Source organism: Thalia democratica, chromosome 8 (genome assembly GCF_965202585.1).
Source record: "Thalia democratica chromosome 8, ktThaDemo2.hap1.1, whole genome shotgun sequence".
Classification (NCBI taxonomy): Eukaryota; Metazoa; Chordata; class Thaliacea; order Salpida; family Salpidae; genus Thalia; species Thalia democratica.
The window spans coordinates 39693179-39708157 of record NC_139172.1 but is presented as its reverse complement, the minus strand read 5'-3'; the positions used below and the strand labels follow the sequence as shown (position 1 = coordinate 39708157).

At 25.4% G+C, this 14979-nt stretch overlaps 1 protein-coding gene and 2 non-coding genes across 3 annotated transcripts; all 3 read left to right on the top strand.

The window, feature by feature from the left end:
- The first annotated feature begins 5504 nt into the window (after positions 1–5504).
- LOC145843454 (dynein light chain roadblock-type 2) lies at positions 5505–14449 on the top strand. The gene is made up of 4 exons (XM_082950940.1): positions 5505–5554; positions 8676–8754; positions 11749–11916; positions 14112–14449. The coding sequence occupies exons 1-4, from the start codon at positions 5552–5554 to the stop codon at positions 14153–14155; spliced, it is 294 nt and encodes a 97-aa protein (XP_082807066.1). The 5' UTR covers positions 5505–5551; the 3' UTR covers positions 14156–14449.
- Positions 10703–10784, top strand: Trnal-aag (transfer RNA leucine (anticodon AAG)). Its single transcript has one exon. It is a non-coding gene; the product is annotated as a tRNA-Leu (tRNA).
- Trnas-uga (transfer RNA serine (anticodon UGA)) lies at positions 11151–11232 on the top strand. Its single transcript has one exon. It is a non-coding gene; the product is annotated as a tRNA-Ser (tRNA).
- Positions 14450–14979: the final 530 nt, after the last annotated feature.

Here is a 14979-nt window from a genome sequence, read left to right as displayed (position 1 = left end):
TATACTTTGATGCAACTTAATTATTTAGTTAAGTATCGTATTTCGTTGTTTTGTTTAATTTAGACTTATACTATTTTACGTGAGAGTTTGGTATGTGAAAATAATTTGTTTTGTAGCTAAAGTAATTTTAGTTAATGATTATTTAGTAGCTTGATAAATAAAGGTTTTTTACATACAAGTTCTTCTTTTATCGACATTTATAAGCGCTGAATTTTTCCGTCGTAATGAATTTTACTAAAGCCAGCTGCACTTCTTTATTAGCATTAGCTACATGGCAACAGCAAAACTTTAAAAGTCCATTTTCACTTAACGAATTCTAAACAATAACAAGATTGTTAATTTAGAGTATAACAAACCCATTCATGATGTAAATGTGTCTTCTGTAAAATTATCTGATACTAAAAATTTGATATAATCTAGTTTTATTATATGTTATAAGATTTATTTACTTTATCATAGTATCTTCTAAGTTTGGATGGTAAATATCAATACTTCATTTTACAATTTTATCTAAACAGTTTTTTTGAAATAAATTTTCTATAAATATCAATCTTTAAAGTATAACACAGACTAATTTAAAAGTACTTTTGTAGTATACTAGCATTGAGTTTTACAAAATTACATCAAACAATCAACAATTAAAATAAAGTTACCCCTTGCTTAAATTTTTCAAGGGCATAGGGGAAGCAACATTTTTTACAAAATTAACACTGGCTCTTATTTGAAAGCTAAAGTATATATTGTATCATACTGTTTAAATATAAAAGAAAAAGAAAAATCAATTAACTTTTTGATTGTAACCAGTTTTGTAAAGAAATTCAAGCTCTTCCTTCATTTTTTAAGTATTTACTTCAAATTTTTTGAAATGTTCATCTGATTATTACAAACAACTTAAAATTGCAGATTTTTAAAGAAATATATATCTAAATTATGACCAAAATTTAAAAGGTAACATGTTTTTGGTTAATTTTTCTTTTTCTTTTACAAAAACTAAGAATATATTTTCTTAAATAAGTTCAAAATTCAATATGGAATACACTAAATAAATTTTATAACAATTGGTCAATAAATGAAAGGTGAGATAGATTTTTAGTGAAATAGTCTATTTTCACCTGTTTAGTTTGCTCCTCCCACAAAGAGCCTCTAGAACTCCCTAACTTTGATGACTTGTATCTCAAAAGATACTTCTAATTTCAACAAACTGGTAGTTTAATAATTTATGTTAAAAAATTAGACTAAATTTCAATAAAATAGCTTTACCTATTCTCCCCTCCCCATGCCCTTATCCTGAACAAGTATTGAGTATTTTATTTACCCCAACATGATAAACCTAACATTATTCAATGAAAAGATACAAAATTTCTTTAAATTTTAAATGTTTGTCTTGATTTTGTTTACTATTTGTATGGCTTGATAGTGTAGGGATTTAATGACAGATTTAAAAAATCGGAGAGAAATTGAAACCCAGTGGTTGACACATTAACAGGAAAAAAAAAAAAACTGAGATAATTTGTAAACTATTAGGGGTAGGGAGTACAGCACATTTTTTGTTCATATTGTAATATTCATTCAAGTCCATATGATTTGTATGTGTTTTTGCTTCATTAAGAAGAATCTGAATAAAAATTTCCAAAAAAAAAAGCTTGTAGCCCAAAAATCTAATTTCAACCTCAAAAATCACATGCTTTTTGATTTTTTGACTTAACAGTTATAAAATCACTTTTACATTTCCTAAACTTATTATTTATGTTTTAAATGAAAGCTTATACTTATTGACATATATTCAACATCATATTAACTGCTTTTATTGTATTATGACGTCATAATCACCGTAAATGTGCAAAGTTTTTCTGTAAAATGTAGGGATAAGGACAGGGTTGCCACTTTACCTAGAAAAACCTGGAATTTGACAATTTAGGCTAAAATAACCTGGAAAAACCTGGAATTTGAGAAATTTTGAAAAAAAACTGGAATTTTGATCAAAAAACCTGGAAAAACCTAGAATTTTTAATAAATTTAACATTTTCAAATTAACTTGAAACTAAAAATGGACTCAAAAATGTGTACTTTTAAAAACCTGGAAGAAATTTGGAAAACCTGGAAAAGAAATTGAAGAAATGAGTGGCAACCCTGTAAGGAGTACAGCACATTATTGGTCATTTTGTAAAATCAAATAAGTAAACATGATTTAGATTGTTTTTACTTAGTTAAAAAGAATCTAAAAAATATTATTATAAATTTGAAAAAAAAAGTCCTGCTCAAAAATTGAAAAATATGTGATTTTTGGGGTTGTAATCAGTTTTTTTGGCAGGACTTATTTTTGTGCAAAATTATAATTTTTTTTTAGATTCTTTTTAACTAAGCAAAAACACATCTGAATCATATTTTTATTTATTTTAATTTTTTAATATGACCGAAAAATGTGCTGTACTCCCTATCCCTACATTTTACTTACAAATTTTGCACATTTAGGGTGATGATGACGTCATAATACATCAAAAGCAGTTAGTATGTCTTTAAATATATGACAACAAGTATAAGCTTTCATTTAAGAGATAAATTAGAAGTCTAGGACATGTATAAGTGATTTTATTAGTGTTTAAGTCAAAAAATTGAAAAGTGTGTGATTTTGGAGTTGAAATTAGTTTTTTGGGCTGCAAGCATACTTTTTTTTTTTGATTTTTTTTTCAGATTCTTTTAATGAATCAAAAACACAACCAAATTGTATGGATTCGTAAGTCCATCAAACATCACCCAAGTATTCCCTACCCCTAAAACTATACAAGGTTCCCACTATGCTAAAAAAGTGTAATTTTACAAAACAACAAAGGTAAAAACTAAATCAAATAAAAATCAAATATTGTATAAAACAAAGGAACACATGAAGTTTTTTTTAGGCTGATCATTTTGAAATGATTTCTACAACTGTTCATTATCAGAATTTTTACAATCTCTATTAATAATAACTTTGCTTATGCTTGTAGTTTTTGAAATGAAGCAGTTTTATTTTTGTGTATTATTTTTTTAGTTTTATTTTTGTGTATGTTTTGACAACTGGGTCATGATCTTGCAGCATTAATCTCAAAGAGTTCATAATGCTGTCATCAGGCTGCACTTTAACCGTGAACAATTGAAAACATGATAGATAATGAGCTTAACAATACAACCAACAACAACAAAATCCAAAACAATCTACAACCAGTTTTGTCCTTATTAACACTCATTGGCAGGCATAGTTGCAAGAAGCGCTACTATTTGTAGAAGTTTTGATAGTTTTTGCTAGTTAATTTGCATCAATCACAAGGAATATTTTTAACTTTTCAACTTTTATCCAGTACAAATTACACTTTACTGAAGAAATTAAAAACTGGTAAAAAGCAATTGTAGCTTGGTTAAAAATATGAAATATAATATCAAGCTGTAGAATAAAGTACTTTTCCCTATGATGACCTTAAATTTAAAAAAAAGTTTTTCTTAAAACTTTCAGGTATAACTACTTAGTCTTCTAAACTTCTGAGACAACACCAAGTGCTAAAGCAGGGTTGGCAAACTTTGACCTGCCAGGCAAAGCTTCTTTTTTTTCCCACAACTGTTTCCCATGCTGTTTAGCTTATAAAAAGCTATGTAATTAAAGCTTTTTTTGTTAAAAGTTTACAAATAAGGTTTTCTTTTACTGGTAAGCTGCCTATTTAAGGAGAGGGGGTAAATTACTTTTTTTTACAGTTTGATCTTATTTAATTGAGTTTTAATTAACCTACAACATGCTTTTTACAGATTCAAAAAGTTCAAAATAATTTTTGAGATATAGCAGGTTGAAGTTGGAGGCAACAATAGGTTCCATATGGAAGGCACAAACTAAATAGGCATAAAAAAGACTATTTCACTAAAATTCTATCTTCTCCTACGTTTTTGAGATAATTACCTCAAACTTTCAGGAAATGTCCCTTAAAATACTTATAAAATTCTATCCAAATAAAATTTATAAAAAAATAACAAAAAAAAAGTTTTTTTGTCATTGAATTAAAATTTTGTTTCAACATTATTTTCTAAATACTGCAAGGACATTTCCAGAAAGTTTGAGGTAGTTATCTCAAAAAACGTAGGATGAGATAGATTTTTAGTGATTGCTAGTTAATTGCCGTTTTAATTTGTGCCCCCCCCCCCTCCATAAGGAATCTATTATAATCTCCAAATTTGACAGTCTATATCTCAAAAAATATTTGAGTTTTTAAAATCTGTAATAAGCAACTTAATACTTTCAAACTTAATGAAATAAGACTAAGTTGTGAAAAAGGTGATTTACCCCTTTCTTCCTATGCCCTTATTGTTTTTGATTATAAAGTAACTTTTTTTAAATACCCTGGCAAGTACTTTTTCATTTTTATGTGGCCTTCAACAATTTTTTTTGGTAAATCTGGCCCATTCCTTATAAAAAAGGCTGCCTAACTCTGTGTTGAAATAAAAACTTATGAAAATTTTAAAATAGTTTGTTTAAAACTTTATTTCATTTACTGTTTTATAAAAATGAATATTTACTGAATAAAAGGTTTTTAACTTAATCTAACTATAGAGTTCATAACAAATAAATAAGACACAGTAATCTATCCACAAGAGAGATTGATAATTAATAATTTATTAGTTTTAGGAAAAACAATTACTAAGTTTACCGCACAGCAGATTTTAAAATTGTAAATCTGTAGTAAATTAATAATGTTAAAAATGACAAATAAAACAATTGGTTTGAATTAAGTTTTTTTACAAAAAAAAATTTATAAATAAAAAATTACATTGATGCCAAACATGGTTTAATTGTATTTTTTTATGGACTATAATTTAATAGTTTTTAAGTTAAAGATTGTTTAGCATCAATATAAATCTTAATTTATTTATTTTTATTTGTATTTTATTTTTTTTAAACTTAATTCAAACCAATTTTTAATTATTTGTCATTTTACCATTATTATTTTACTACAAATTTACTGTTTGAAAATCCACTCTGCGGTGAAACATAGTAAGTAATTGTTTTTTTTCTCAAAAGTAATAAATTTTTAACTTAATCAACATGCCACTACCAAATTAAATATATAAAACTGCTGTATTTAAGTAATTATTCAATAGAGTAACTTCAAACTGTTAGCTTGTTTTTTAAAGCAATTTTTATTGTAACTAAAATATTTAATAACTAGTAAAACTAGGTTAGAAACATTTTATCTAACTTCTGTCTTTATGTTGCTCTAAAGATTGTTTGAAACACTGAAAGTCTAGAACATAAGTCAGGACTTTTGAAATAAAATTTCTTATTAACTTGAGTTATATGTAATAGGAGCATTAATTAGTTTCTTATAACAGTTATAGTTATGAAGTGCTTATATATACATTGTTGTTATTTAATAAAATTGTTTTTTTTTGTTAAATAATGTAGAAAAAGTTAGTTTTAACTTCATCATTTTATGCCTAAAATCTACAATCAAGTTTAAACAAACTGTAAAAATTTTATATATTTCAGGATTTATTTAGTTATTAAGTTCACTAAAAGGAGTATTACTGCAAAATGGTGAGTGTTTTTGTTGATTCACACTGTATTTATTTTTTTTTTATTGATAGATTTTTGTATTTAAGAATATTTTATATTAGTTTAATTTGATAATCTTAGCTTACTTAGATTGTAGTTATGCTATATTTTACTATTTCATTAAAACTATAGGGAGAAGGGATAAATTACTTTTTTATTAAATAATCTTAAGGGCATGGGGGGTAAAATGCATTTTTCACCATTTGATCTTTTATTAGGTAGTTTTAACTAAGCTACATGATGCTATTTACAGATTTTAAAAATTCAAATTGTTTTTGAGATAAAGTGGGTCAAAGTGAGAGGTAACAATAGGTTCCTTATGGGTGGCGCAAACTAAAACAGCAAATCACTAAAAATCTATCTTAATCTCTGTTTTTTGAGATAAATACTTCAAATTCTCTGGCAGAACAAAGTTTAAAAAAAATGTAATGAAAAGTTTTGTCACAAAAATTCAAAAAAAAAAAACTTTTTTTGTTTAATTTTTAATAAAATTTTTAATTTTTTTAATTCCTTGACACAGAGTTTTCTAAATATTACAAGGAGCATCTCCTGAAAGTTTGATGTACTTATCTTAAAAAACATAAGAGAAGATAGATTTTTAGTGAAATAGTCTATTTTGGCCGTTTTAAGTTGCCTCAGACTTTGACAGGCTACATCATAAAAATTATTTTGAATTTTTTAAAATCTGTAAAGAGCATCTTGTAGCTTAGTACAAACTAAACAAAATAACATCAAATTGTGAAAAAGGTTTTTTACCCTTACTCTCCCCCCTTATGCCCTTAATTAGTCTATGAGTCACTTTTTATAGCTTTTTAACATTTGAATAAATTTTTGAGACACAGCAGATTAAAGTCAAAGAGTACAATGGGCTCCTTATAAAAGGAGAAAACAAAACTGAATAAATAAAAATCTTTATTTTCCTGCTTTTTTAAAACTTTTAATTTTGAGTTTTTTTAATAGTTAAAAATCAGTTGAAACAAATTAAAAAATCTTCTATACAAAAAAAAAAACAAAAGATCTTTTTTTGCTTATATTTGAAAACGAAAATATCACTTAAATTATATAAATTTTCTTCCTGTTAAATTAAATTAAGATCAGATGATAAATTTTTTTAAATTGATGCTCAAAAGTTATAGGAGAAGATATATTTTTAGTAAAATAATCTTTTTTTGCCCTTTTACTTCATGTTGTTAATTAGAAACACAAAGCTCTTTATCTAATTACTTATATCTCAAAAAATATTTGAAAAAGACTAAAAAGTAACTAGTAGCTTAGTTTTATTTGAATAAAATAAGATTTGAAAAAAACTGTTTTACCCCTCTTTTGTGGCTTTGATTGTAATAATAAGGCAATTTATACTTTTTGATTAGTACGAAAAAAGTAAACTAAACCTGTATGATATTTTTACTTTGCTTCTTCTAAATTGAATTATGAAACTTTTTAAAGTTGGTATTTTGTTACTAATATAAAAAATATCTTTAAACAAAATTTTAATAAATATCAAATCATATAGCATAAAATTAAGGGCATGGGGGGTAAGTAGCTTTTTTCACAGTTTAATTATTTTTTAGTGAGTTTCTACTAAGCTACAAGTTACTTTTTACAGATTTTTAAATTTTGAATTAGTTTTGAAATATAGTCAATCCCAGTATAAGAGTGCAATAGGCTCCTTATGGAAAGAAAAGACTAAAACAACAAATAACTTAAAATCTATCTCCTTCTATAATTTTACAGATAGTTACCGCAAACTTTTAGAATATGTTCCTTGCAATATTTTTTTTTTTAGAATTTAAAACGATATGTAAAAATAAATCAAATTAAAAAAAAGTTTTTTGGTATCATTTGTTATTATATTTGATTATTTTATAAGTCTGAGATAATTATCCCAAAAAACGTACATAGTAATAGATTGTTAGCAAAAAAGTCTTTTTTTTTGCTTTTTTAGATTGCCACTCTAATAAAGATTTTATTCTAATCTTGAGTTTCACTGGCTATATCTCAAAAATTATTTTAAGATTTTAGAATGTGCAAAAAGCATCTTGTAGCTCAGTTGAAACTCAACAAAATAAGATAAGATTGTGAAAAAAGTGATTTACCCTACCCCTATGCCCTTAGATCCACATATTATTAGATTAGAATATAAATCTGCAATTTATCATAGTTTAAACACATTATCTCAATTTTCAAAAAAAATAGTAAAATAATTTTTTCAAGAAAGAATTTTATGAGCTGCTTATAAATTGCCCAATTAAGATAAACAAAGTGTACAGTAGGGTGCAGCTGTTGCCCTTCAAAATGAAAATTTTTGAGTAGAGATTAGTTTAACGTTTTGTGCGTGGCATATCACATAGATAAACAACACAAGAAAATAGCTTAATATGTTTTTCCACTGTTGTGCGTTTTACAACAACCCCCATGTAACTAAAAACAATGTTTTACAACAACTTAAAACAACCCCCATGTAAATTGAATGGGACCTAAAAAAATTGATCTTCAAGTTTTTGTCTGATATTGTTTGTACATGTAACAGTTACCACAAAAACATGTTCTAGGCGTTTAGACAGTTTCATGCAAGCAGTTGTTGATTTTCTCAAAAAAAAAACTTAAGCAAGTCAAATTAGCAAAAAGTGATAAAGAGAACTGAAAATTTAAAAAACTCCCCATTATAATTTCTTTGAATTGTCTTAAAACGCCTAGAACGTGTTTTGTGGTGATTGCTACATGTACAAATAATTTCAGCCAAAAACTTAATTTTTTAGGCCCCATACAATTTACATGGGGGTTGTTTCCAGAAAGATGTAAAATGCGCAAAGTTGGTAAAAGCTAGGAAGCTATTTTTTTTGTGTTGTTTGTTTATGTGGTTTGCCACACACAAAAAAAAATTGAATTAAGCTTAAATCCAAGGTCCAGGAAACTTTATTGTACAGTGTTTTTACTTTGAAGTAATTTTTTTTAAAACTTACAACTCTAAAGCTGGAACTTTTAAAGTTGATAGCTGTTATTGCTCATGTTATAACTAATTTTGTAATATAAGAGTTCTTACAATTTTCCAAAATAGTTACTACTTTTAAAAACAAGCAAACTTATTACCAATATATTTCAGTCTTCAGAAGTAGAAGAAACCATCAAGAGAATCCAGTCTCACAAAGGAGTGGTTGGTGTCATTGTGGTCAATGCTGAAGGTAATGACTTTTTTATTAAATAAAAATTCAATTTAATCAATTTATATTCAGATTAATATCTAAGTGTTTTTGTTTCGAATAATGTAACTTTTTTTAAATACTAGCTTTACTTCGATATTATTTATCTGTGTACTATCAATAACTAGTTATGTATAAAATGTATACTTAAAGTACGTTTTATTATTTGTAGCAATGCATAATGACATCATAGGGGTTGCGGAGAAACATAAGTTACAATCATACTTAACATGTTTGCATACTTTTATATTAAATACAGTTACATTCGAGGTAGTTTAAACTACTCTGCACCCCTGTGACATTATCACGCATAGTCCATGATTGCTAACATTTTAAGAAATAAAACCTAAACACCAATCAATTATAAATGAGATGCTTAAACTGAAAACTTTTTTTTTATGAATTGTTTTAAGAATTGTAATTTCATTACAAATCTCTCATGAACATTGTATACTGAACAGTCATACCTTTAAGAAATTCCTAAGGCATATTAATAGTTTGTCTGAAAATTTATTCTCATTAGTTTAATCGGACTTAACTTTGTATTTGGTCTATTAGAGCTTATGTTTCTATTAAAGTTCTAAGAAAAAAAAGAGCTAATAATTAAATATAGTACAAATAAGTTTAGTAATAGTAGATATTGTTCTGATTGATTATAATAATGATTGTCATTATACTACAGCATATCATTAAAAAATTTTTTTCATTAAGTAAATTTTTATAAAAATAGCCAAAGATGGTTTAGATCAAAATAATATGGATAGTTGTTGAAATTTAATAATTGACAGTTTAATCTCAGGCCATAATATAAGCTTAGGGCATAAATTTTATTTTTTTATAATTTAAATAAATTACTTACATAAAACCCATATCATCCATAACAAACCTACTGTTTTTAAACTATGAACACTAAAATATTTGATAAACTAAAATCAGTATGTTTTCAATAAAATTCATCGTTATATATGGTATATAATTAAAACTTTTGTTAATTTCCATATTAACTAACTATTTATTTGTTAACATATTTTTTAGCATAGTTTTTAAAAATTCGTTATACTAATATATTACTATATTACTACTATAAACAGCTTGTTTACAACAACAAGCATAAAATTAACAGTATTTAGTTTATGTTAAGCCATAAACAAAAATACTTTTGATATTAATCAAGTCTTACAAGTTTTTCAAACAAATCTCTATTAGCTTTTGTAATAACAAATCTATTAAGCCATACATAAACATCATTTATAGTAGATTAAAAGCTATGTAAGAATTTTATAAGCTTAAATATATATATATCTTGTTTCAACCTTTTTGTATCTGTAATCAATTTGATTTGTTTAAGAGGTTGAATCTTTTTTTAATTAGTTTCCATTTTCACAAAATAATTAAATAAAATGTTTAGTTTGCCATTAATTTTTGAACTCAAAGGTTTTTAAATATTAATATTTTACTTGAATACTTATTAAACACTAAATTTAGTTATATTTAAATAAATAGATAAAATGAATAGAAAGATAATGATAAACTACTTGTTATGTTATAAAAATATTATATATTTAATAAATCAGTATAAATTGTATTTTACATATTATGCCTAGATATTTTTCTCAGCTTATTAGCAAACACATTCATTTTAACTTTTGTACTAACTAACCTACTTGGTCATTAATAAAAACTTATAATACTATAAATTCATTTAAGGTTGACTTTAATAGCTTGATAAAATCAATTTTTGATACAACTTGTTAGATTTACTAAAAACATTTTTGAACAAAATTTTTGAAGTTAGAGTTTTATTTACAAATTAATATTATAAATACATTAATATGCTGGCGCTTGTTTTTACAAGAGCGCTTGTAATGTAAGCTTGTATGAAAGCATAACGCTTTACTTTATAAACTCGTTATTTCGGTAACAACCAGCTGGTAGCATGGCCGAGCGGTCTAAGGCGCTGGATTAAGGCTCCAGTCTCTTCGGAGGCGTGGGTACGAATCCCACTGCTGCCACTTTTTATGCAATGCTTTAATATTTTTTTCTTTAACTGATATTTGATTTCTCACTACAGTCTAAAAAATATTAAGACAATTTTGTTCTTATAAACTTTTATTTTAGCTCTACTAAATTTAAATTCTACAGTTTAATTTAATACACCCTAAACAACTGCAAAAAAAAATATTATTTAATAGAAACTAGCAATATAATTTTGTTTATACTACATAAATTTAAGTAAAACAATCTTAAAAGTGATAATTTTTATAAAAATTTACTTTATAATTGATTAAAAAGTTTAATCGAGTAAAGCAAGTGTTTAAATTACATCTATAGTTTTATTATAATTTCCCAAATGTCAGGCATTAATCAACAAATAGATGGCCGCGATGGCCGAGTGGTTAAGGCGATGGACTTGAAATCCTTTGGGGTCTCCCCTCGTAGGTTCAAATCCTGCTCTCAGCGCTTTTTAAATATTTTATTTTCTTAAAATTGTTTTAATATGAAGTTAGTTTTACTTATTTATCAACGACTAAAATAATTTAAAAAAATTTTAATTGCTAAAATTTTAAGCTTATTCATTTATCATTGTTAAAATTCAAAACAAGTTTTCTATTGTTTTGGAAAGAAAAAAAAGTGTTATACTTCAAAACTATTTAAAATTTGTTTTAATCTGATGTTAAATAATTTCTTTACTACTACCAAATACAAGAAAACAGCAGTTTTTTATTTACCATAAATATTCCAACTACTATAATACTGATTAGCCCTTTACTGTTCAAAGATTAAGCTTAATTACATATATATATAAGTTTAATCTTACGACGCTCTTTCTTATTCTTCAATTTTTCAAATCTAGAATAAAACATCAATTTGCTCAAAGTTTCAATATTATTGAGCCTGTTGGAAAAAGTACATAAATGTGCTAAAAGTTTTAAAATTTTTGAAGTATTTAAATAAAAGTATTACTTTTCCACACAGGAATTCCGATAAGGACGACACTGGACAACTCAACCACGGTACAGTACGCTGGTCTTTTGCACTCACTCACCCACAAGGCCAGATCCACTGTCAGGGACATCGACCCGCAGAACGACCTGACTTTTCTCAGGTTGAGGTCCAAAAAACACGAGATCATGGTTGCGCCAGGTATGGGTTTGTTTGGAATAAAAATATATACTTATAATTATTTAATTTTGCAACATTTGTTGTAATGTAGTCCTAGAGGGCCTGAGGTAGAAACTACCTTTAATTGGGAGAAGTCCCCTTATTTTGTGCTAAACATAAATATCCACGTTTATTGAAAACGTGATGTTAATGTGAAAATTAGGAAGTAGAAATAATAAAGCAGCCAATTTATCAGTAGAATAAAACTGCGAATATAAACACAACAAGTAAACACCTACAAACTAAAATGTCTTAATGATGTTCTTAAAGTGTCTTAATGACACAATCTTAAGCACAAAATAGGTCTTACTAAAAATACTACTAATAATACAGAGTCTTAATATATGTCGTGCTTCATGCACAACGATGGCTAAACTAAGCACAATATAATACGATCATGCAAATAAACATCAAGATCTTATAAAATGAAAATAATAAAATAGCTCTAAAATCAACTAGTGTGCCTCTCGCACGGTCTTATGGCTTACCTGAGCACATTACAATACAGTTATACAAATAAAGATAAAGTTCTTATAAAATGACAATCATAACAAAGTTCTTAAATTCAATCAGTGTCTTAAGTTCTTAAAATTAGTGTGCTTTTTGCACGATCTTATGGCTAACTGAGCCAAAAACAAAAATAACGAACAACATATCGAACTGCGCGTAGTGCGCAAGCTAGGGCCTAATGAGCATTATCACAAACATTTTTAAAGTTTTATAGTGTAATTTGGTATAAAATCGTCTAACGCCCCCTGGCGGTCATTTAAAATACAACAAAATGCATATTTTGTTACAGTAAAACTTTATTTTGTTGTTTCTATTCTTATTTTGTGGAACGATTGAAGATTAAAATTGGTTAATGTTGTTAACATTATTGTGCTGTTTTATTACGATGGTCATAGTTTAGTAAATATTTTCTTATTAAATGTGTATAAAAGAACAATTTAGTTAAGTTTGTAAATTTTTTAAAGTTAATTTGGACATAATTAGTTTACTTTACTTTTTTTTTTGTGTAGTGTTTTTTTTTTTACATTTTTTTGGTAAAAAAAAATATTACAATTATTTAGTTGTTATTTATTTTAAAAAAATATTTATTAAAAAAAATCAAAATTACTTATACAGTTTATTCCTTCAAAGTTTAATCAATAAACAAAGTTTTGCTCAATGAGCTGAAATTTCGTCAGTACTGAAATCAAATACTTGAATGGTATTTTTGAAAGTCGTGGAACTTTTTTACATACTAGTATTTTCCATGACTTTTAAACATCTTTTCAGAATTTAATTAAGTAATGATGAGATGATTGAGCAAAACTTTGAAAACTGGTCAAATTTTGAAAAAATGAACTGTATTGATTCTCCTCTTGAAGTAGATACCCCGGTTTTTTTTAGCATCACAATGTTTTTAATTACTCTATTTCAGCTATGATTCTTAGTACTTTTGTAATGTTATTTTTCCGTTATCTTTAAAAGACTTCTTAAAAGAAATCATATTTTCCTAGTTACACTTATATAGAAATACTTTTAAAAATTACTTTAAACGAGTTTTAATAAAAAGTGTTTTTATCAAATAAATTTAATTTGAATTTATTTTGTTACATAATTAAGATGGTCGGAATTTATTATCATAGTAATCAAAGTTTAGTAGAGAAGAAGTTTTGAAATATTAAAAAGGCTTTATTAAAAACAGAAAATATTGTACTATTACCAAACAGTTTTATAAATTGCTTTCAGACTAAAAACTATCTTGATATCATGTTGTAAAACCACAATTTACATTTCAATTTTAAACCCAAAGTTTTTAATGGTTATTTGAGTATTTCTGATATATTTTTTTTTAGCATTTTATAGAAGCACTATTCAAAAATTTTTAAAGATAAATAGTTTTTATAAGATGACCAATAATTAAGCTTCAATATGAGAATTTTAATTATTTCAAACAAATTTATAAATCTTTAATCATTCTTTTTTTAGCTTTTTACTAATTGTAATAACTGTTTAAATTTTGTAGTATATATTAAATATACTTAGTTAAAAAACATGGATTTTTATTTACGACATAAGTTTCCAGTATGAAGTACATACTACCTATGTACTGTAAATTAGAATTTATATTTTACTTAAAAAGTAAATATTTATAATTGAAAAATGTTAAATTTATATTTTATTTTTTACAGATAAGGACTATTTGCTGATTGTCATTCAAAATCCCTCTGAGTAAAAATTTAATATCTTGATGCAAAATTTTACTAATTCCACTTTTTTATTTCTTTTTCGCATGTTTACAATACGTTTTTTAGTTTTTTACTGTTAATGAACTCATATTAAAGAATGTTTATATATCTTTAAGTTGTAAATAGTTATATTGAATTTATTATATTGAATGTTTTGTAATTTAATGTCAGTAAGCTTTTTCTATTAAAAGCTTTGTTTTGTAATTTTCTATAAAAATTAATAAATAACAGTATAATAAAATAAAATTAATAATCCTCAACTTTATAATTAAAATTATATTCAATAATAAACTCAAAATGTTTTTATGTATTAATTTTTTCGTATAGTTTCAACTTTGATTAAAGCAGAATAAGTGTTTTCTTTAAGAAAAATACTAAATAAAATTTTGTTGTTCATAAGTTATAAACCTAAAAATAAATTACGTTAGAATAAATCTATTTAATAAAAACGATAGTATACTTTTGTGAATGACATCAAATGCTGGTTTTTTAACTACATTCATAATTTTTCTTGCAGGGTTGCCAAAAAACCTTGAATTTGAGAAATTTTAAAAAACCTTGAGTTTTGAACAATTTTAACATGTTAAGTAGTAAAATTTCGATTTGACACAAAAAATCTATCGTGAAGATATTTTTTTAGCACCTTTAAAGTAGCTATGCAGTATCTTTTCAATGTTTTTATACAATTTAACATAGTTTCCTACATTAAGCTTAATATTAAACTGAAAATAGACCCAAAAATGTGCAATTTCAAAAACCTGGAGGAAATTTTGAAAACCTGAAGAAAATTTGCATGTTACTTGTAATAATT

Excerpts from the sequence above, each read along its gene's own strand:
- LOC145843454 (XM_082950940.1), top strand. Across the intron at positions 8,755-11,748 it reads CATTGTGGTCAATGCTGAAG|GAATTCCGATAAGGACGACA; the intron begins GTAATGACTTTT and ends TTTTCCACACAG. Across the intron at positions 11,917-14,111 it reads CGAGATCATGGTTGCGCCAG|ATAAGGACTATTTGCTGATT; the intron begins GTATGGGTTTGT and ends TATTTTTTACAG.